The sequence below is a fragment of the Hirundo rustica genome, chromosome 1, assembly GCF_015227805.2.
Source record: "Hirundo rustica isolate bHirRus1 chromosome 1, bHirRus1.pri.v3, whole genome shotgun sequence".
Taxonomy (NCBI): Eukaryota; Metazoa; Chordata; class Aves; order Passeriformes; family Hirundinidae; genus Hirundo; species Hirundo rustica.
This window is the reverse complement of record NC_053450.1, coordinates 111,027,810-111,050,331: the sequence shown is the minus strand read 5'-3', so window position 1 is coordinate 111,050,331 and position 22,522 is coordinate 111,027,810. Positions and strand designations below refer to the sequence as shown.

Genomic DNA, 22,522 nt, shown 5'->3' with positions numbered 1-22,522 from the left:
TCTACTGTGTGTGTCAACAGCAGATTGCATATAGGATTTAAATAACTCCTCTCCTACCTAATATGACATAATTCAGCTTTTGCTTCAGTATGGTAAAGGCTGTACTGTACCACTGGCTGTATTGTACCATTTCTCCCAGTCTAAATACAAAGACAGTTTGAGGCCGATAGACAGATGTGGGACTTAAAAAAATATTTAATTTGGAATGTTTGAACTAAATTCTTTAGTGTAAAACTGTTTGATGAAAGAGCAAAATTCCCTAAAGTTTATCATCTATATATATTCTACTCTGAAAAAACCTCATTTGTCAGTTGTTTGTTGAAAGGCAATCATTCCAATTTTGCACTTTGTTAGAGTGATCACACAAGCACAAAAACTTGCTCCTGCACACCACCTCTGTAGAATGCTCAGATTTTGGTCTAACCCAATAAATGCCTAAAACAGAGTACTAGCATGATTACTATATCAAGACCTTAAATTCTACATACAGCAAACACCTCTGCAACCTAACAGTACATCCACACAATAGATTGGACCATGACTGCAATGTAACCAAGACTTGATGAAGAAGTACATCGGGTACTGACTGCAGTGTACCTGGAGCAGCCCAGATTACAATAGGCAAGTCAAGAATTGAGCTGTGATTAGTCAGCACTGCGTTCCACTTAGAAAATTAATAATAATAAAAAAAATCCAGCTTTGCCAGTTATCTAGGAAAGGCAGTTTAAAGATAACAGACACATTTGCATTAGACAACAGCCAAAATTTGATGGTTTTGAGGCAGAGGGAAAAAATCTCCACAACAGTCAGCCATTTCTGGGTTCTGGACATACAAAGAAATTAGTTAATTTTTTCTTTGCAGTTCGTTTTGTGGGGAAAGGGTTGAGTTTCACACTTTACAAATTTCATATACAAGCAAATAAAATAAACCACTTGGTTTTTCACTGCCATTTGAGATGAAGTTTTTCTACATTCAGCACTAAATGCAACTTAACTTTCAATCTAAATACACAAATGACTAAGCAATCCTTCTTCCTCCATCAAAAGTAGAAGATACAGTTATTCAGCCATGTGCTTACCTGAAGCCCAACAATGCTGATTAAGTTATCCATAACTTTGAAACATTATTCTTAATCACCATCTTGGATTGTAGCAACAGCAATTTACTGTACTCACAAAACATCTGGAACTCCTAACGTGCTACCCAAGAGCCACGTGCTGCACCCTTTGGTGATTATTAAGCTTTGAACCATTTTTAATTATCCAGCTCAGATTTTGTGATTCAAACATTACTTTTATTCAATAGTCTAAAATGGCAACTGGGACATTGTGAACGTCTGCCAATTTAAAGAAATACTTCCTCAACAGAGGGAAAAAATATCTTTCCAGAACATCTGACTAAAATCTTCCAGGTCATCCTTCTGCTATGCATACTCTCATATGTAATTCAACTACACTGTTTGGCTTAGTGCAGAAGCAAAACCATTTACTTGAGCTGGCTGGTTTTGCATAACAGCTTTGGTGCATATGAACAATCAATTCTCTTTTTGTAAGAATCTGAAAATTCTGTTGCAAGATGCACTTCAAATGCTACTTGCTGTCTCACAGGGGCATGAAACTTCAGGTAGCCCCATGGGCTACATCACTGACAAGTCATCTGGAATGTACCTATTAAATTTTCTCCTTCAAGAACCATCAAACTGCATAGGTAAGTGGGGACATTCAGCCCAAGATGATAAACTAAATCTAATCTAAAGTAACCCCCTCGAATAAGTAATGAAGATTTATAAAGCTTCAGTGTTTTGATCTAGTCACCCACCCCTACTGACCAAAGTATTTGCTAATTTAGACAGAACCACAAGCTATCAAGGGGTTGAGTTTCTACTCTTCACATCTGCCTGGAGCTTCAGAGCCCTGATTCCATATTCTCATTTACTAATTCACTAATTTTCATGTGCTAAGCAGTAACTGCTGCTTAAACACATCTGAAGGTTTTAGAATGTGCAAATTCCACCCTTTTATGTACTTGAAAGAGTCCCACCAGTAATAGCCTTCCTTGTTTTCTGCATCACGTTATAAATCTACTAAATACCTCTGCTTTAAACTAAGTCTGGTAAGTTTTATTATAGTTTAAAAAGAATCCTCAAGGTTCTTATCTACCCCCTTCCCCCAAAAAATTCTTCAGATGAAAAGTGCTCCATGTAGACACTGAAGCAAATCAAAGCTATGTACGCCTTTATATGTCTGCCTCATCTGTAAAAAGATTAATATGCTCACCTACCCTTGTTGTTTGGGAAAATAATCAACTGAAGCAACTTAGAATTACTTTAAGTATTCAACTTCTTATTTCTTTCATAACGTACATTTTGACTTTTATAAAACTTTGCCTTTTTTTCTTTTTAATTTAAAAACAATTTCTTCACTGAGTGGGTGGGTTCAAAAGCAAGTCAAAATGTTTTCTTCTATTTAAATACACTTTGTCAGACCTTGAAGAAACAACCATTTGCAGAAAGTCTGGCTTTTACACACACACATACATAAATATTAACAGTTTAACTTTCAGATAAAGGCTGAATACGATCTTAAAAAATTTACTGAGTTGTTTTAATTATGTGCTTTAGTATATACCCTCTTATAAACCATGGGGTTTAGCTTCTGCTCAGAAGCTGCCTTTTAAACATGTAGAATGCTGACTGCTTAGTTAAAACCTCTAATTCAAGGGACATAAAGAGTTTAAGCATCACAGATCAGTGATAAAATGTGAGAAGCAGTTTATTTACCTTCAAACATGTTACATAATTCTGTATTTCTCATGTTACAAGAGTTCAAAAAAAAATTTTTTTTAGTAAAAACTAAAGGGACAAAATCTTTGACATATCCAGACTACACCCTTATCCAAAATTTTAAAGCCATTCAAGGCCATTTTAATCAAACTTCTTGTCTAACTTTCCTAGCTTTATAGTATATTCAGATCATATCCCATGCTTTTTACTGGCTTTGGATTTTTTTTCTCCTTCACAGTGGGGTTAGGAATGTTTTGACCTAGCCAAATTCAACCTTTCAGAAAAGTATCAACACCCAGTGTTAATGCCACACGCTGTGCTTCTCAAGGTGTATGCTCTTCTGCCTGTGAAACTATAAAAAATGTTTTCAAGCTAAAGATCTGAAGGGTTTCTAAAATCACTTTTATAAAGCCTCATAACAAACAAGTATTAAGCGGATGAAGGCATCCAAATCAAAATACATGGTTAACTGCCAGTGGCATGGTAATGTCATTTAGAATAAAAAAGTCACTACTAGAGAACAAAAGCCAGAACAGCAGCAGCAACAACCAAAAAGCTGCTTAAACCATAATATAACCATGTACAGCTTGAAATGTCACTCTCAAGGTCCCCAAAGCTGCTGCTGTGACCTTGTTTAGCTTTATTTGACCATTAAGTCACCAATCAAGAGAGTCATGTTTTCTCAAAAAAAACCTATGAAATCAAAACATCACAAATAATAAGCCTCTTAAGAAAAAACCACACCACTGCTCTCCGCAAACCAAAATTTCTCACCACTAAGGTTTGGCCTTCAGAAGGAGCCCATCAGTCCTTCTCCCCTCGAGGCAAGGGAGAGTGGAAGCCTACTGTAAGACAAGCCCTGGGTTTGACCTTCGCAGCTGTGAGGGCACAAGTGTGCTCTCACCCAGCTTTATGCAACACTGTCCTGCTCTGCTCTCAAGTTCCTTCAGGCAAATATTGCAGGGATCTATAAATAGTTCTTCCTTGTGTAAGGCTCACATTACACAGCTTTTTACAGCTCCCTCTCCTTTTATTAAATATAGGCCAAAACCCCATGCCCTCCCCACCATCCCCGTCTCTCAGGGAAGAAATAAAACTGCAAAAAACGTAAATGGTGCATTCCCTTTCACCTCCTGCTGCTGGCTGGGAGATCTTCAGTTGTGTACCTGCTTTGGAAAGTTCAACCACCACGACCCGTGCAGAGTGTATGAGAACTGCATGTGCAGGCAAACAAGGAATTAATGAAGAAAGAAATCAAAGCTCAGAGGTATGGCAATGCAAGGTATAAACACTGCAAACATGTAAATTCTTTTCATACCTACACATGTGCAAGGTGCTCACTGAGGCAGATCACCACAAGACAAGTCCAAAAGGCATGGACCACTACTTTCTGAAGAATAAGATCTCATGACTTAAAAAAAAAAAAGGCAAAACAAACAAAAAAACCCACCAAATAATTTTGGATTAGGCTGCTATTATATTTAGTATGTATGGACTCCAGCCTCAAACACAATGAATACAGAAGCTAGAATACAAGAGCATCAGTTTTGGTACATAAACACCATGTCTACCAGCACATCTCCTTGTACCACTAAAGAAAGGCAGGTATCAAAGATTTGTCAGAGTTCAGATAATTGAAAATTATCTACACCAACAACAAACCAGGTACTCAAATAATATGGGTGGGAGCATTGATAACTGGAATATGAAAAGTTCTCTATTTATACACCACAAGAGAATGGAACTCCCCACTTCTTTGCTTCTCCACAAACCTCAAAGGCTTTCAAATGAGAGTTTTGGGTACAGCTTTTCTGCAAGTTGGGGAGAGCTGTTGATTACCACAAACCCTCTGAACTGCAGCTGAGGTAACACCACTGTCTCTGCTCTTAAGTGCTGAGCTCCCTTCCTATCCACAAGAAGGAGCAGTGAGAGCACTTGCTCAGCAGCACGGCAGACAGTCACAAATGCACTACACACACATGAACTAGCTACTTGTACAGGAGAAACAAAACAAAACCCCCCAAGAACTAACTGAAAAATGGCTGGGCCTAAGACAGCAGGCAGTAGCTAAAGATATTCAAATTAAAATCTGTTCCCATTCCAAGATAAACCCCTGATGAGCCAGCATAACCATACTTTGCTCCTCAGGGCAGCACTAAAGAGCAGGGGAAGACAGCCAAAAGACCATGCTAGTATGCTGGTTTCCCACCACCACACTACTGTTTAATCAAAAATACAATAGACCTAATTGCCAGCAAGCTAAGGCCAAGAGTTTTAGTCAAGTAACTCTAAACAAAGCACAGACTGGCTCAAACCAAATATTTATCATGGTTTAAAACCTGGGGGAGAGGGGGGAGTTTTAATCTTGTTTTGCATTACTATTGTTGTTCTCCTGTTACAGAAGGAATTTCTCATTTCTCACCCTCTGCAATGACTTCTAAGAGTCTGCATGGAGTTTAAATTTTAAAAAATACTTATTTACAGGATTGGGAAAAAAGTGTCATTATTTCAAATTTTAATAGCTGACCTTCTGAAAATGCTTGCACAAAATATCATAACACAAGACTGCTGCTTTTCTTTACTGTTTCTTATTGCACACAGCCAGTGAGAGCAGGCAGGGATATGAGGAACAAAATTCTTTGCAAACTGCCCTAAAAATACCCCCCAACAAAACAAGTACAAAACTCAAAAAACTCAAAATCCACATGCCATAACTCCTGCGTCCTGATGCACTTATTTTTGGACTGAGTTTACTGCTTTGGACTAAGTAGAATAATTATATAAAAAGATAATTAAAAAATAAGACCAACAAACAAATCAAACCCACATCTGCTGAGTCAGAACATCCTATTTTTACTTTTTTTTTCTCCAGAAATTAAGAAATTTAAATATCTTGTTGCTGCTAGAAGCAATTTCAGAGACAACTATTGGGAAGCTTACCTCCTAGGACAGTCAGAGCGCCAATTCCTGCCCTGAATAAGATGCTATACCGATCTGCTTTGGCTCACTAGCATCACTGGCCCTCACTCCCTGGCAGCGAGCCCCCTCACATGCCCAAGCAGCTGGCACAATCCAGTGAGAGCCTCCATCATTCTTCAAGGTTGCCTCACAATCCTGAACGTGCAGAGTTTCTCTAAGGCCATCCCACAATTTCCTAACTGGCTGTCAATATCCCTGGGCCTCATATCCATTTTCTTTTGCCGTCTCGGATTAGGTTTGTATGGGAGCAATGCTTTCATCCATACACTGCCATGTTTGAGAGGACACAAGCGAACTGAAAGCAGCTCTGTCACGAGCTCCACAATTATAGCCCCTCTCTAAAGCTCTGGGCTGGGGGGAATGCAGATCACAGCCCTTTCCGGCCCAGAGAAAGCCAGACCTCCAACACTTGTTGGTATCTGAACTCTAAAAGGCACTTTAGGTACCAGTGTTGAGGAGTGACATAACAAGATGACAAATTCCTAAAGAACCGACAATCCAGGGCCTTACACCAAAGCCTCGGTCACACGGCCTTCCCAGCAACTGAGACGTGTGCCCCTGACTAATGCGGGTGCATCTCAACACACACCATTCCAAGGCAGGACTGCTTCCCTCCAGCTCCCCTAGGGGCTAATGGCTGCAGCAAAACAAAGCCATTTCACGGCCCTTCTCAAAAGGCTACAAATGTAGTTTAAAAACTGGCACAATTACTCTGTCAAGGCGTTTTTCTGCTTCTGATGCTTATGTCTCAACATCGAGAATAAAATAGGAAAATAAGAATTTGTTGTTTAAAGGTTGCTCCGTATAATCAGTATATTACCATATACATGTGTCTGTGTTCTTGGGAACCCAGAAATGTTTATCTTAACAACAGGCTGTGGAATTTTAGGAAACTGAGCCAATTATCCGTGGCTTAGTGCCATTAAAGTCAAAGTCACACAAGCAAAGATTTTAGAACAGCTGGAATTCAAGGGGCATTAACACGAAGATGGCAAGAGCAAAGCTGTGACACAGTCTTTACACACAAAAAACAAAACAAAACAAACCACCAACCCCAAGCAAAATGAAAGTGGAAAAAAAGGTCTCCTTACAGGGGAGAACTACACAAGAGCTTAAGCTAGGGGGTATAAATACAAATTAAACACAATACAAGCTCAGTTTTTGCTTCATTTGCAGACTATCTTACTTAGATACAGACTGGAGTTGAAATCCCACGTTGTGGCTTTCCCCAAAGAACCACAAAAACAGAAGTTTGGATTCACTCAGTGCAGATGGATCAATTGGTTCCAGACCATCTGGAAACTGAATTTGGAAAGTGGTTTGGAAACCATTGGAAAGCAGTTGTGACAAAGCACTTTCTGAAGCTGTCCTTCGAAAAATTCCTATGCAAATGTACATGGTCTCCAAAACACAAAACAGGTAGTCCTGGGCACTGAACCTCACTTAGCAGATTCATGGCACAGGCAATAAGAAAACCCTTGACCAAACTGCCTCTCAGACAGCTCCTGCTCGAGCAGAAATCTCTACTGAGACCAAAAACTACTGTAAGTGGACCAGACAAGCTGACCTGCTCTATCATCAGCCAATTCAGTTCCCCACTTAACAGCATGCCTTAGGACTTATTTCTATCTTAGCACCCAGTCAGAAAGCATTCAGAGCCTACCAACAGCCTCAGGCAAACAACCCAGCCAGCTTCCCATGAGGAAAACAGGTCTTAGACAAACATTTTTTCCTATATGTTAAAGATTTTGCTCTTTGTGTGCAAGACTGAAATTTCTCTCAAAGTGGAACTTTTCACTACAGTATCAAAAGCAGCCCTTTCTTGGGCAATAAAAGAAATGGAACCAATTCAGTAAAATACTACAGAGACATGCTACACGTAAAAGTGCAGAGAACAACATGTAGCTTTACAAGGTTGGAAAACTCAGCATTTGAAGCACTTCTTTATTCAGTTGAAAAATATTTTAAAAATCACTAATGTTGCCCATCCTCAGTTTAAAAGAAAGCCTCTCTCAAAACAAGTATATTCTGATGCTTAGAAATGTCCTCCTTCAAAATGGTTTTTCATGACTTAACTTGGCAGAGCAATGGTCCTATAAGCCTCAGAACCACAATCAGAATTCATTTCCCTTGACTCATACATATTCCAGCACAAGGAAAATTATCATTCCCAATACTCACTTTTCTCAAAATAACTGTAATAAGACTGGAACATGTTCTGGATTTTAAGCACCCACAATTACATTTGAAGAAGATGATACATTTTGAGATCATGGGAAAGTATCACTAAAGCCAAAGTAATAGTCTGTCTACTTGAAAGACTCACATTTTTGGCTTGTGCACAAAGAAGTGAGCTTCTGTCAAGGGAGTTGTGGAAGATTCAGATTTCAAGAGCAACAGGTAAAAATGGAAAGCAAGGCCTACAAGTACAAGCCTTAATATTACCTACTCTTAAATTCCCTGTGTAGGATGCTCATTTGATATATAAACTTTTATTTGAGCTAAAAAAGTTAAGAAGCTAAGATTTGACAACTAAAGCCAGTAACTTTAAAAAGTGCTTGGAGACAGCGCACCCTCCATTTCATTATTTAAGCCTTCATTAATTTTCAGTTCTCTGTCCAATATGTTCTTACAGCAGACCTCAAAGCTCTATCATTTCTCTTTTACTGTCAAGAGAGAATATGAAGCTCTCCTTGCCACTGAAGAAGGTCTGGAGAGCAATTCCTTGCAACTTAATGCACCAGAAGGAAAAAATTAACTTGTGTAGAAAGGACTGCATATCACATAATTAAAAGAGAAATTTTAGAAAAATACTTTTATATTCTATGTAGGCACTGACTTCACTGAAATGAAGCCAATCTACTTAACTTGTTTTACAGTTCATATAGAAAAACTTTTGATTTAAATTTAGTCATGCTTTAAGCATAAGCAAGATGAAATACTAGAGTGAATCTGCCTGAGGGTTTGAGCTCGAACACAATTTTCAGTAAAAAATGCTGAAATAACATTAAAAAGTATGCCCAATAATGGCAAAGGTCTCTGAGCTATCACTTGCCCCATGAAAATAGGTTTCAGCTTTCTTTAACAAATTCTTGGTCATCCCTTTGGTCAGAAGAACATAGCAGTCCAGACAGTTCATGCAGCAGTTCAAGAAAAACACAAGACTGTATTCTAAAGAGAAAACTGCAGTATTTCGTCTACCAGGATACATGGAATTAAATATTGTAGCTATTCCTAGTGCATAGTAGAGATGTGGCTATACTAGACCACCCTTAAGTCCCTTGCTATTCCGGATCCAGATGCAGTTTTCAGAAATACAGTTTATTCGCCCGTACCAAACACAAGGTTCAGCAAGACCCTCAATTTCCACCAAGAACTATTTTCTGCTCTTCTCAGTGAAACATTCTGCCATCACTTTAAAACCTTCTCTTTACAATATTACACTTCTCTTTTTTGAACTTTAATGTCTCTGTAAGGTCCCATGACTCAGTTTTCACACACCTGTCCCTCATCATGGAAACAAAAAAGGAAGAACAAATAGAATGTATATATCTCACTTACAGTATTGAATAAAAACACCCTATTGATATTCATCATTAAGCAGGAATATTCATGGCCAGAACAGGAAGCACAGGTAAGTTTCCGGTGACTCAACCTAGCAGTAATTCCCTTGTAAACTTCCAACATCACCAACACCAGCAACTGACAGGTCAAGGCCAAAATAAGCCACTGTCCTTCCTGCATTTTAGGAAAGCAGCCAGCTTTCAAGGAGCACCAAGTCTGGGTAAATGTGTTGGCAGCAACAAGCTGCACCAGAACCTTCCTTGACCTCTTCTAACAGATTGCCAGGGTAGGTTTGCAGTTCCACCACTTGTGCCCTTTCTTCAAAGCCGCTGCTCAGTGCAGACTCCACAGCAGCTGCCTGCACAGCCCCAGCCCGCAGCCCAAAGTGTCTCTGTGCAACCCGAGAAAGGCACGCTGCCACCTTCTCAGCAGGGTGAGACGCTGCTGAAGTGCTCGTCCCCAGTCTCACTCTATACACTGGCTGCAGGAGAAACACGAAGGTTTATTAATAAGCAGGAGGAAAAGGTCAGCAGCTTGACTTGGATTCACAACTTTCTAGGCTAAGATCACTTGCACAGTATGCCAGACGGGGCAGGGAAGAGACCAGTTCTGCCAGAACAGACCGTGAAACTCCAAGCAAACACCACAGCATACACCTAGATGGTCTCCCACAGAATCCTACTGCTAAGTTAATTCTCATACAGTCATGTCGATACGGAATAGAAGGGCGTTTTACAAGTCCCACTGATTTCTGATAATTCATGCTAAATCTACAGTGAGGTAGGAAAGAACAATGTAAAACTAGTCCAGATATAGACAACAGATCTCTGAAGAACTGGCAGTATGCTCTGGGTTCTTCGGTGGGCTGTTTTTGTTTTCTTTCAAGTTCTCAAAAAACTTTTGTATAATAGTGCCATTTCATAGATTTCCATTCTTCCTCAATCTTTACATTGTGTTCAGACCTGAATGCACTGAAGAACAAAGCTGTTGATTTTCAAAGGGCCCTACATAGAGATATCAATTTATAGTGCAATTAAGAAACCACACAAACCTCAAACACAAAGCTAGAACAAAGACTACTATTTTCTTGCTGCTGCAGTGCATTAGTGACTTACTGGAGGGTGTTTAGGTGCAGGTTTTTGAATTTTGACAGATTTTTCCTCTTTCCCCTTGAACAAGTTTATTCTCATTCAATAAGAAGCTTGATTTTGTGGTCATGCATCACAACTACGTCACTGAAGATATATTAATCTATTCTGCTCAGTTCTTTGAATTTGTACATCTATTTACAAATCACATCAAAATAATGTAGAATATGGATTAGTGCACAGCAGCAGTGTATATTCATATAGATGAAAGCAGGAAGGGAATTTGAGCATACTCTATCATTGGTCCAAACATCCAAACAGGTAATACAGCTGCACAGTGCCTCCAGGACATTCACAACCAAAGTTCAAGGAAACTAGAGAGGACACTGACCACTTCATTTTGTGTTATTCTGCACAATCATCAGCCTCAGCAGAGACACATATGCCATAAAGTGTTTAAAACCAAATATTTCATGTTTCGCTACCACAGTACAGTTCGATTCATCACCTATTCCCTTTGTTGCAAGACAAGGGATGACACCAGGTTTTAACCATTATGGCCTGTGCACTTCAGACAAATTAAAAACAGCTGTAAAAATAAAACAACTTCAGCTAAGCAAGTTTGCAAATTATCCAGAGCACATCGCGTGTTCTACCTAACAGCAGGAAGAAAATAACCAGCTCAACAAAACTGAAGTGCCATATGCAAAACTTTCCTACAAATATCCTATACAGACAATATAGTGCACCACTGGATGAAGCCCCAAAAAATCCACATAACTGCACATATAGCACAAAAGTCGGCCATTGCACAATACTGTGAGCAGGACCAATGCTTACTGGTCAAAACAGAGAGGGATGACATTCAGCATGAAGTCATTCTGTCTGGTCCGAGGAAACAGAGACAAATATCTTCAAAGTTAATTTCAGGTAAGAAAGGGAGAAGTTTTTTCATATCAGATAAATGACACTATTCCCCTATAAAGAAATAGCATGGTGGAACATATAAAACCTACCCCAAAACAGTTAACAAGAAAGAACAATGCTCTTCAGCATGCCTGCAAACCTTCTCTTGCATGGAGTGTCACTTTATGAACACTGTCAGTAGCAACCTGTCACAGCCTACCTTACTTCATCTTTGGTGTCCTACAGGAGTAAAATACACATCGCTGAAACATGTCTGCTATGTGGCAGCATTCCCAGGTATGTCATTTAGAGAAGTCCCAAACCACTCTAAATCCAATCTTAAATTCTCCACCCACAGATTTTCTTTGCAAAGATAAATATGAAAGAAAAATGCATTCACTCAGCCATGCACGTGGAGACTGAAAGACTGGGGTTGACATTTGATTATACCACTAAAAACACACATTAAAAGTAAGAAAAAATTGGAAGAGAGGAAAAGCATGGCAATTTACTTAGGTGAGTCCCACTATCTATTCTGCCATCTGGAAAAAACAGCGGCTTTCAGCACATAAGCATGTAAACTAATGGACCCTCTTGTGCTTTCTGTTATTTTTCTACCTCATCAATTTTTTACATAATAGTTCTATGAATAAAATGGGTTTAAGCCTCATGGGGGTTTTACCAAATTTTAAACATTAAAAAGCTGCTTGCAGCTAAGTATTATGGTCAAATTAAAGGTTCCACAATTTAAAACTACTTGCTTTTTCAGTGGCACTGTTTAACTGTGCATTAACTTTTCTTGGATACTACAGAGTCAGGAAAAGGCCTGGTATATTAGCAAATGCACTAAACAGATTAATATAACTCTGACTTCATACAAACTGTCTCAGGTCAGAGCCTTTCCACCATGGCAGAGTGAAAAGCAGCACCTTGCAGATTCACTCTAGTTAAAAGGTGTGCATTGAGATCTGAGCAGCCCTTGAACATCATCATAGTGAAAATGGAAGTTTCCACTCAGGCAATTCTACCAATTTTGCCTCAGTAACACAGAAATTATTCCCAGCCAAACACAAATTTACCAACCTAGGAAATGTGCCTTTTCTTTGCAAGTAACCAGGTAAGAACAATGGATTCAAAAATAGAAAAAGATGGTTGGAAATTAATGGTACCATTTTCCCCTCTTCCATTCCACTCCATTGGCAGGCAGCTCCCTTTTCCAGATCTTCACCAGAGCTCTGCCCCTCAGTGACTCTAAGAGTCTCACCAGACTGCTAAAAATAACTTCTCAGCTAGAAGACATGCACACTATCAGCGGAAAACATTTCTGCAAACTTAGTAACAGCTCCGCAGCTCAGTCTGATGACAAGAGTCTGAAAAGACAGACTAAAGAATGGTTGCTGAGATAGGGAAGCCTTTACTGCATGCCTATCCATGACCACTATAGACAGAACACATATTTTGTTCCCCAGGTGACAGATATTTCACAGGCAATCTCAGAAAGCTGAGGGTTTTGCATAATAAGCAATACTTACCGTAAAATCTAAATATGTTAGAATCATATTGATAATTTGAACTTCATGCACTTAAATATATATTGCTTTGCAATTCACCAGTCTTCCACAATTGTTTCTGTGGAAGTCTTCAGAATGAACATGTAATAACATATGTAACATTCTGTAAGCAAGTGGAAGGCTCTCCACATTCAAAGTTATTTTTCCTGCTATAAAACAGTTATAAAACAGACAGGGGATTAAAAGACTTGCCCATGTCACATCCGTATGGATGCCTGCACTGTGGACTTTGCTGCTTCACTGCATGCTGTGATCACTACAGAAAAATGTACATGAAATCCTTTATTACCCAAAGCCCCGAGCTCTACAGAATCAAAGGCCAGTTAGTCTCCAAAAGGTATGCAAAGCATGTTTCCACCAAGCCTTGAGAAGGGAGAATAATTTTAATGGCACTTTATGAAATGAGAAGAGTGCTTCAACACCAAAAACACTCAGTCACTTGTTCATCTTACAAACTCTGTATTTTTGATTTTTTTAATTCAAAAGCAACTTGCTGTCTCTCAGAAAGACACAGAAAAAGCAAGACTTAGAAACTTCATACACAAAACTGTCCTCCCTGTGGAGATCACAAACTTCTGCAACTTCTACCACTCAGTGCTACCACAGAAGAGTACTGTGACCTGTTTAAAAAGGATGAACAACATGGCTCTTGTGTCATGACAGCAAAAACTCCGCAACCTGACTCTAATTCCTCCCCTCATTCTATATGGTTCATAGACGTTTTCTTTGTTCACACAGAATTTAAGTAGTGGAACGTTCACCATCAGTTTAAAATATTTTTGAACGTGAAGGTGTCCTACTTACTCTGGTTTTGACAGGATGTTGAGGTGGACAACACTCTTGCTTTCATAACATTATTTCCCAAACTAAATTCACCTGTTATGAAATTACAGATCCTAAGTACAATTACATGTCATAGATGGTGATTGCATTAAGGACGGTAAATTTAGGAAGACTCAGAGTATATCAACACCACCTGCTCCACATACATTTTTTCTTGTACAGTTAAATCCCCCAGCTGTTTCCAAACCAACAGTATGATTTTATCCCAAATAAATTGCTTTTAAGAGCTGAGGTGTATTTTTAAGTAAAGATTTAAGAGTATGGGTGGCTTTTTTCCTAAGCCTGACGGAGATTTTAACAAAGCACAACTTTCCATGGCTACTGTAAACACAGAAGATTGGGAATCTACCCATCCATTTGTTTTTCCCATGACATTTCCATCAGAGGGCAAGTCACGTCAGTTACACTGTGACCTTCCTACTGCTGTTTTGCTAATGACCAGACAAGAAAAAAAGAAGTTTTCTGAACAGAATTAAAAATCATTATGCTCTTGATGTAATAGCTATAATTTGAAGCTACAATATTGAGAGACATACAAATAAACTGGTTCTAAGACATAAAGAGAAAAAAAGAAAGTAAAAAAAAAAGTAGAAATCCCAACGACCTTGCATCTTTCAGAAGTCACTAATGCTTCTCAGCAAGCAGAAGGATATCCTGACCAGAGTCACTACTAATTTCACTTATTCACAGTCAAAGTTACCAGGAAGAGCACCAAAAAAGTTTACTGAAGACTCCACTGAAAGCTGAGCAAATCAAAACAAGTGCCAGTATCCAAAGGCCAATTTTCCCTTACTCTCCCTGGTACAGTCAGGTGTAGCTGTGCAGTACCAGCTGCCATTTTACTGCATTTCCTGAGAATAAAGAGTGGGGTGGTTAAGGGAGGGAAGCAAACAAATGATCTGATGAGGAACAAATAAAAATAAGTTCAAGGTCTCTTATATCAATACACGTCTATATTAGAGTTTCCACATGATATCTGAGCTGTCTATATTAAGCCTCTCAGGCTAGTCTTCCACTAAATTAAGCTCGAGTGGCTTAAAGTTCACATGATTTTTAGAGCCTAACTAGGCAGCAATTGAAAGTTTCTTTGTCAGCTACCTTTTTGACCTTCAGGCCCAGTTCTCTGATAAAACCTTGTATGTGACAAGTCTCATGACATCAGGAAGCACATTTCATCTCTTTTAGAGAAAAAGGATTTCTGAAGGAGGTGGGATCAAAGGCCAAAAAATTATGATAATTGACGAGAAAATAGTTTCAGTACTTAAAAATCTAACAACAGGGAACCCAAAAGGTGAAATACTCCTATCACTTCTAATTCTCAGGTTTTCCCAGTAACTCCTGTAACAGCCTCATGATGACTTCAAGGCAAACTGTACTGCTCTAAAAGGCCACACATCTTCCTCAGTCTTTAACTTCATATTTGAATTGTCTCAGAATAATTCCAACCAGAAGTCCTAGTTAGGAAGGCTAGTAAATGTATTATAGATCAGGCCCAATACTTTCAGTTCTGTTTAAAGTTATTCTATTTCCTTCCTAGCCAGTACAGACTGCAGTTTTAGTACAGACCTACTGTTTGCTTTCATCCAAGCTCCCTTCACATGTGTAGAACCAAACTGCTCGCTGGACAAGACCTCCTGTTTCTTATGGCACCTTTGACATAAATTTCATCTGTGATCAATTTTCCTTCCTAGTACACAGTTAACCAGTAAGAAACATTTCTTTTGATTGCATTCCTTTCCATAGCAGTACATACATTTAACAGCAACACCTGGGACACACGAAGTGGGGCCTGGGAGGGGGTTTAGGGTTCGAGAAGAAGTAAGCCTGTTGAAAATATTTAACATGTTTCTGCAAAAAGACTTTCTCTCTACAAACTGAAAATTGCTCAACACCTGTACAAGGCAGCTGTTCCTCTGTATTTTAGAGATAAACAAAAGCAGTGGGGACAAATCCTGAACCACTCTGTGATGAATACAAGCACCTTACTGGAAGTAGACTTATCTTAAAGAAAAAGAAAATGTAAGTTAAGTAAGCTGGGAGAAAATGTCATTGTATTCACTGTATGTTTATGTATTTTACCAGGAGGTGAAATGTGAATTTACAATAGGAAAAAAAGTGAACCATACAGAAATGAACAAGAACCCATCAGATGTATTTCAGTCAAGAACACTTCGGATTTTTTTCTAGTCTACTTCCCTAAGGACATGGGCTTCTACTAGGATTTAAGTGCAATTCTGTTGTAATATAATCCTACCTGAACCAGTGGGGATTGAAAGGGGATTAAAAAGAACCAACAATAAGGGTATTATTTCTGCCTGATATGAGCTCCATCTCTGCCCAACTACAATTACATTTGCAACGTCCTATCAGAGATGCTAAAAGCACTACAAAAACATCTCATTTCCACCCCTTTGCCTTCCTACAATAGTCTGAAAACAATTTCACTGAGTAGCACTGAGATTTTTTTTGAGTGTATTCCGGATTTTAGGTATCATAGGTAGTTCACATCCGAAGTATTTATTTTAAAAGTTTTAAAATGCAAAGCTTTTCATTAAGAACTGTCAGCTTCCTTCAAATCAGTCAATCACAGAGCAAGGAACAGCTATTATGGGCATTGTTCCAAAGCTCAAAAGCTGCCAATGATAGAAATGCCCTATAAACTACTTTGGAAGTTGAAATGCCTTTTGTATCAAAGAATATGTAAAAAATGAAGTTAAACTTGATTAGAAGCTGTTGCAAGGGTTTTTTTACAAATCCACCAAGCATACTCATTCTTTTCAGGGAGTTCAGACACAGCCAAGTTGTGCAGTAGCAAAAAAGAACAAGCACATTATAAAAAGTTGCTCCTTGTTTGATTATAGCAATGAAAATCAAGCTGGGGAGGAAAAATCGAAAGAGCTTTCCTGCCTTCCAGCCAGCAGAATGTAAGAACGTAACTCTCCAACAGGAACCTAATATTCTAGAGACATTGGATTTAAAAAGAAAAACTGTTCTTAAAAAAAAAAGTTCTACAAAGAAAACAGTTCATACTGCTCATAATTCATAATGAGCAATAATTTTGAACCGGTTTGCTTTTTTATCTGTTTTAAAGGTCTGGTTTTGAATTTAAATACAAATTAGAAAAGCAAACTCAAATCTCATGCAGAAAATAAGCTTAATAAAATGACAATAACCTTAGTCCAAGTCCTCACGTTTCAAAGGAAACACCCATGTGTAAGCTCCTATTTTAAGAATTTTCAGTTTAACAGAATGAAATCCAGGATACTAATTAGACAGGCATCATTAATGGCATGTTTCAAAAAATGGGCTAAGAGCTACCAAATTACCTATCAGAATACACAAACATTAACACTCATAGCATATATATTAACACCAAGATTACCAACAGAAGCTGGTGACAAATTAATTGTCCTACAAATATAGGACAATACAAGCGTCTGAAATAACTGCGATTTCTTTGCAGCTGAAAGTCTGCAAAAGTGTGCAAGTAACTCCTCTTGCACGGATCTGCCTGTTTCTCAACATAGCACATATTTAACAATAATATCAAAACTTAAGAGACCTGATGCCCTAAGCAGTTTTATCTGTAACCTTAAAATATTAGCTCAGTTTCCTTCTGGTTTATTCTCAAAAAAATCTCATGGTGGTCAATAACACACCAGTTTACTAACATTAGGCGTGGAGGCAGGGAGGGAGGCAACCACAGAAAACAGTGATCCTTGACCCACTGAAGCAGAATACACTGTCACTAACCTACTTTTGAACACCAAAGCATAAGTCTGCACCCCTGCTCCACCAGTCTAAAGCTGCATCTGAGAACACAACAGCAGCTCAGCAGTATTTGAGAAAGACACCGGGCAGCGTTATGCACTGCAACAGCTGAAAAACAGCATTCAACTAAACTGCTGAGTAAGGGAAAATGAAAAATACTAAAGCAGTGCTTGCCATGTTTCTTTCTTTTGTCTGAGTTAATTTAAAATATGGCCAATAATGCTTCTGCACACACACTACATACACACTACAGTCACAGCTTAGCTCTAAGAGCAACAAACAGTATTGGGGGATCACGACTCCATAACAGCCCCTGCTGTACCTGGTTTTCAACTCCTTTTGCTCCTGGCCATCTGCATTGCATTCTTCCTTTCTTGTGTCTCCTCTTCCCCACCAGAATCTCACCATTTGGCCAGCAAGTGCTGCTTCTATTTGTGTTTTCCCCACATGAACAGTTCCTGATACTGTAAGGTCATTTGAATGCAATTGTAACTTTGGCTCATGCACAAGTTTCCTCACCCTCTCTTGGCAGAGCAGTTACACAAACTACCAAATGGAATCAAACAGGGTTAGGCTACTCCTCTTTTCAGTCTGCTGCATTAAAACCTTGATCTTTTAAATGCATATTACAATATCTACATTTGTAACCACATTGAAAATTTTTAATCTGAGAACAAAGTTCTATAGACACCCATATACAAAAGTCCTCTGGACAGAACAGATGGTGGCAAATATTTTCCTTCTCAATATGAGGAGAACACTGCAGTGTTCCAGAGTCTTCACAGAAGTAGTAAGATTTACCTACAGAGCAAAATAAAGCCATACGTTAAAACTGCACGCATCTCAAAAGACTAAGGCTTTCTGTTGCATGTGTTGAAACACGCATGAGAGAACAGAGCTATGAGCTCATCTGGCAATCACACATGTACTCCAACAAGTTAAACTCCTTCTTCCTGAAGCTATCCTTCAAGGTAAAGCCAGTCACAAACTCTGCCCTTCTCAAAATGGCATTTTTTTGTAGGGTATGACCTGTCAGCTCACCAGACTTCTAAGAATTTGAAAATACTTTATTATTCCTCAAGAAAACTGAAGAACTTCCTTTCTCAACTTCTCCTCCAAGACAAACCTCAACAGTTCTTCTCAGCCAGCCTCCTGTTCCCTCACATTAAGGAAAAGTTTGCCATTGCAGCCACCTCTTTTCTGAGCAACAATTTTTTTTTGTGGACTGATCCAACTGAAAACATAGTGTCAAAACAAAGGGATGTGCAAACATTGTCTTCCAGGGCAAGCCTGCACCAAGGATAAACTTTTGAATCTTTGTAGATACAAAATGCAACTCCCTCTGTGAAAAAATATTCCAAGCCAGACGTTCCTTCAGACATAAGGACAAATAACACAATTCTAAGCATTTCTTACCTGATTTTGCTTATTACAAGTCACCTCCCCAATTATATCTAACTAAACAGATTTTTAAAAGTTCAATTGTAATTAATCAAAAGACTCACACTTACATCAATGGTTACTTACACTGCTCCTCACTGCATCAATCTTTTGGCTGCTGGCAACTCTAGTCAAATAAAAAATATCCTTTTAAAAGTCCCTTCTAACCCAAAGTAATCTGATTCTATGATTATTCCTCAGTTCCAAAGTGAGCATAACTGTATGGCTTGATAACATCCAGCCTTTAGGATCCATGTACTGTCATTTACTTAATCAGTGAAACTCCAGGTATTCCCAGTGTCTTTTCACACCAGTTTTCCTGCTTCACAACAGTCCTGACTCCAAGTTTTAACACAGTAAAGCACAGAACTGTTCCAAGCATCAGGCTCTGATTACAGCAGACTGCAATTCACCATATGGTGAATGGTGGATTTGATGAGGTGATTTACATTTGCAAATACAATTCCATCTCTGTTTGCATTTCTGTACTTCATCATAAGCATAAACTGAAACACCTGCAGTAAAAGAAATTAAATTTGAGCCTGATACTGACACAAGAAGATTTAAAGTAAAAAACAAACAAACAAAAAACAAACCACAAAAAACCTCACAGGACTGAAGTCTCCTTTCTTCCCAAAGCAAGCAAAAAAGAAAAAAAAAAAAAGAAAGGAAAGAAACACAGCAGTAGACCTTCAGCAATCAGTTAAAGAAAACCCAGAACAAACATTTGCAGCAATATACAAATATAGCACTCTCAGTGGTCAAGGAAGAGAATAAAATACTCTTTTAAAGGCTGAAATTGCAGAGAAAAGTGTTTCTTCCCAGCAGAATGCAGAACTAAGAGAGATTTCCTATTCATATCCTTTCTGTACAAGTTGGGATTTCAAGAGATGCTTCCTCAAAAATCACAGGAGGTAATAAAGCATCTTGTGAAAATCTGCTTTCTGTTTTCATTAATTTTTGAGTTAAGTTGCAGAGCAGTTTTTATGAGAACTAAGAATTTTCCGACCAACACTTTTCTTTTAGGCTTCCCAATGAGTCCATGTAATTACCGTCTCCCATCTGTCTTGCCCCTGTATCTTCAATAGCAGGAACATGTGCTGACACTATAATCAAGAATGAACTGGCAGTAAAATTATTTATCCTCTGCCAGACTGTTAAATATCAAGGGAGATAAATTAGGATTTAACTCTAGTTGACTGGCAACTAAATCTTGTATATAGACAGATACAGGCTATTTACATACAGATTTTTATGAAGTCACTTTGCTGACACAATACTACCTTCAAATCCTCAAGACATTAATCAGTTGTTTCCTGCTTACCCACAAAACATTGTGTCAATACAGCAGCACCAACCCAGCACTGCATGACCTACGCCATCCATCTACTGACACTGCACATCCTCAAGACTGTCTGCTTTGTGATGGTAAAGCAAAGTTATCCCAAGTAATTTAAATCTGCTAAATCTGCTGTCTGGCATATTTATTCTTTAATAGTCCATTTGCTATGGGAAAAAAAAACCTAAAAAAAAAAACCAAAACAACACACCCCCACCAATTATAATAAGTCTACATGCAAAGCACAAAAAAAATTATTGATTTCCTTATTTCCTTTACCTAAAACGTATTTCAATTCAATGTTTCCAAATTATTTTATTAGTCTGCAATATAGCTTTCACTACCATCTTAGCTTCATGGTAAGGAATGAAAATATCATTGTCTTTAAAAATAATCGAGAGAGACTGGAGGAAGGAGTCACCTGCCTGTGCTAATAACTAGTGTTGTTTTACTAATGCAAGGTAATAAAAGTTTGTCCTTTGTAGTAACTGGTATCGGGCCCAGGGAGCTTTAAGATCCAAATCAAAATGAATAATGAAGTAGAGAAAACTGTGGATCATTTTCCTGGTGAAGGATATCCCCTACACTGCCCTTTCATACCCACACAAGCAAGAATGTGCTCAGCCCGAAATCCTCCCCCCGCAGCTTCTCTGAAAACACTGTATGTAGGCAGGATAAATTATTATTCAGAACTAGAACATTTGGAATATGTCTCAGTTTTTCAGCTACCCAGATATAGTCAGTAAAGAGCAGATTATTCCCTGAGCAAGTAGACAGAGTTGTAGACTATCTTAATATTAAAAGTATAAAATAATTTATATGGCTACTATAAGAAAGCTGTAAACCAAATACAAAATTCAGAATTTTTACAAAACCATTTAAGCCAAATATGGACCAAGTTCAGAATTAATTTAGACAGATTTAAGACCTTACAAAAATAAGCTTGAGGAACACAGGAACTCTCCACTTTCTTCCTCATCTAATGCACATTTGCGGTCTGGTATCAAAGTAAGTTAAAAACAACTCAACTTCAGAAATCAGACAAAAACAAAAGCAGCATTTTCCCCAAATACCCCCTCTCTGTCCTGGCAGTCCTACACCCCAAAAAACAAAAACCAAAGCAACCATCATCCTCAGTCCCCTCCACCAAACACACAACTGAAAAAAACCACACATGCCTTTTACCAATCTGCACCATACACACAGAAAAAAAACCCCTGTGGGCAGAAGTAGAAAGCAAAAGATCCTTCCCTGCCTCAGTTTTATATGGTATTCCAATGGCAGTACCCAACTCACCTCCATCAGTGAGTTACACAAAAATACCAACCACCCAAATTCAACTGTTTCAGATAACCAGCAGGGAAAGTCTTACTGAGGATTAAAACAAACCAGACATCTCAAGGTCTCCCCCTCACCTCAGTCGTCCTTCTCTACACAGTGTGCTCACTCCACACACGTCTCCATAGGATGTGTCAGGTAAACAAGTGGTTTCCAGTTTGAATCAACTCTTTTATATAAATAAGAGTGGGTCACCCTTATTTAAAGATGGAAAGAACAGGTTCTTCCTTACTTTCCTTGCTCTGGAGTGTGCAAATTTTCTTCCTTTGAATTACATCAAACAATTCTTGACTAGGTTTTACAACATACACTAGCGTGATCAAAGCAGAAGTTCATGTTTAAAAGGAGCCTTCCCATTCAGTGTTCACATGAAAGGGCAGAGTAGGAGACAAGCAGTGATGCTTACACAGTGTATCCGAGTGAAAATGGCTCTTGGGGAAAAGAGGAATTATCAGAGAGTTCAGCATCCATTTGACAGACTTGCACCGGAGCCCATGCCAAGGACCTGCAGGGAGTGGCTGAGGAACAGACATCAGAGCCAGGTACAGCCAGGCTGCGGTAAGAGGCAGCAGCTGCAGAGGGCTGCATCAAACATTCAGTACATCTGCCCCTATCCACGCGGGAGCCTCATTTTCCAGATGGCAAACAGGTACTAAAAGACTGTGTGGCTTTATTCTGAAATCAGTTTAGAGAAAGGCAGACGGCACAAACAGAATAGATTGTCAGCTGGTTTGAAACAAGAACTGGCTTGGTGTCATCCTGATTATGCTAAAAGGCCCCAAAACAGTGTCAGAAGGTTGGTTCTCAGTAGAAAAGCAGACAGAGTGCATATACTGTCCCTCCCTCAGACCCAAATTCCCTCTGCCTCCAAATCCATTATTAAATACTGGCTGTCACTAT

General features: G+C 38.8%; 1 protein-coding gene across 1 annotated transcript in view; it reads right to left on the bottom strand.

Annotated features, from left to right (window-relative positions):
- TRAK1 (trafficking kinesin protein 1) overlaps positions 1-17,937 on the bottom strand; it is a 104,757-nt gene extending 86,820 nt beyond the window's left edge. Inside the window, exon 1 of the mRNA XM_040082413.2 lies at positions 17,828-17,937. Within this exon, the coding sequence (XP_039938347.1) occupies positions 17,828-17,913 (86 nt within the window). The 5' untranslated portion in view covers positions 17,914-17,937. The remainder of the gene's footprint in view (positions 1-17,827) is intronic.
- Positions 17,938-22,522: the final 4,585 nt, after the last annotated feature.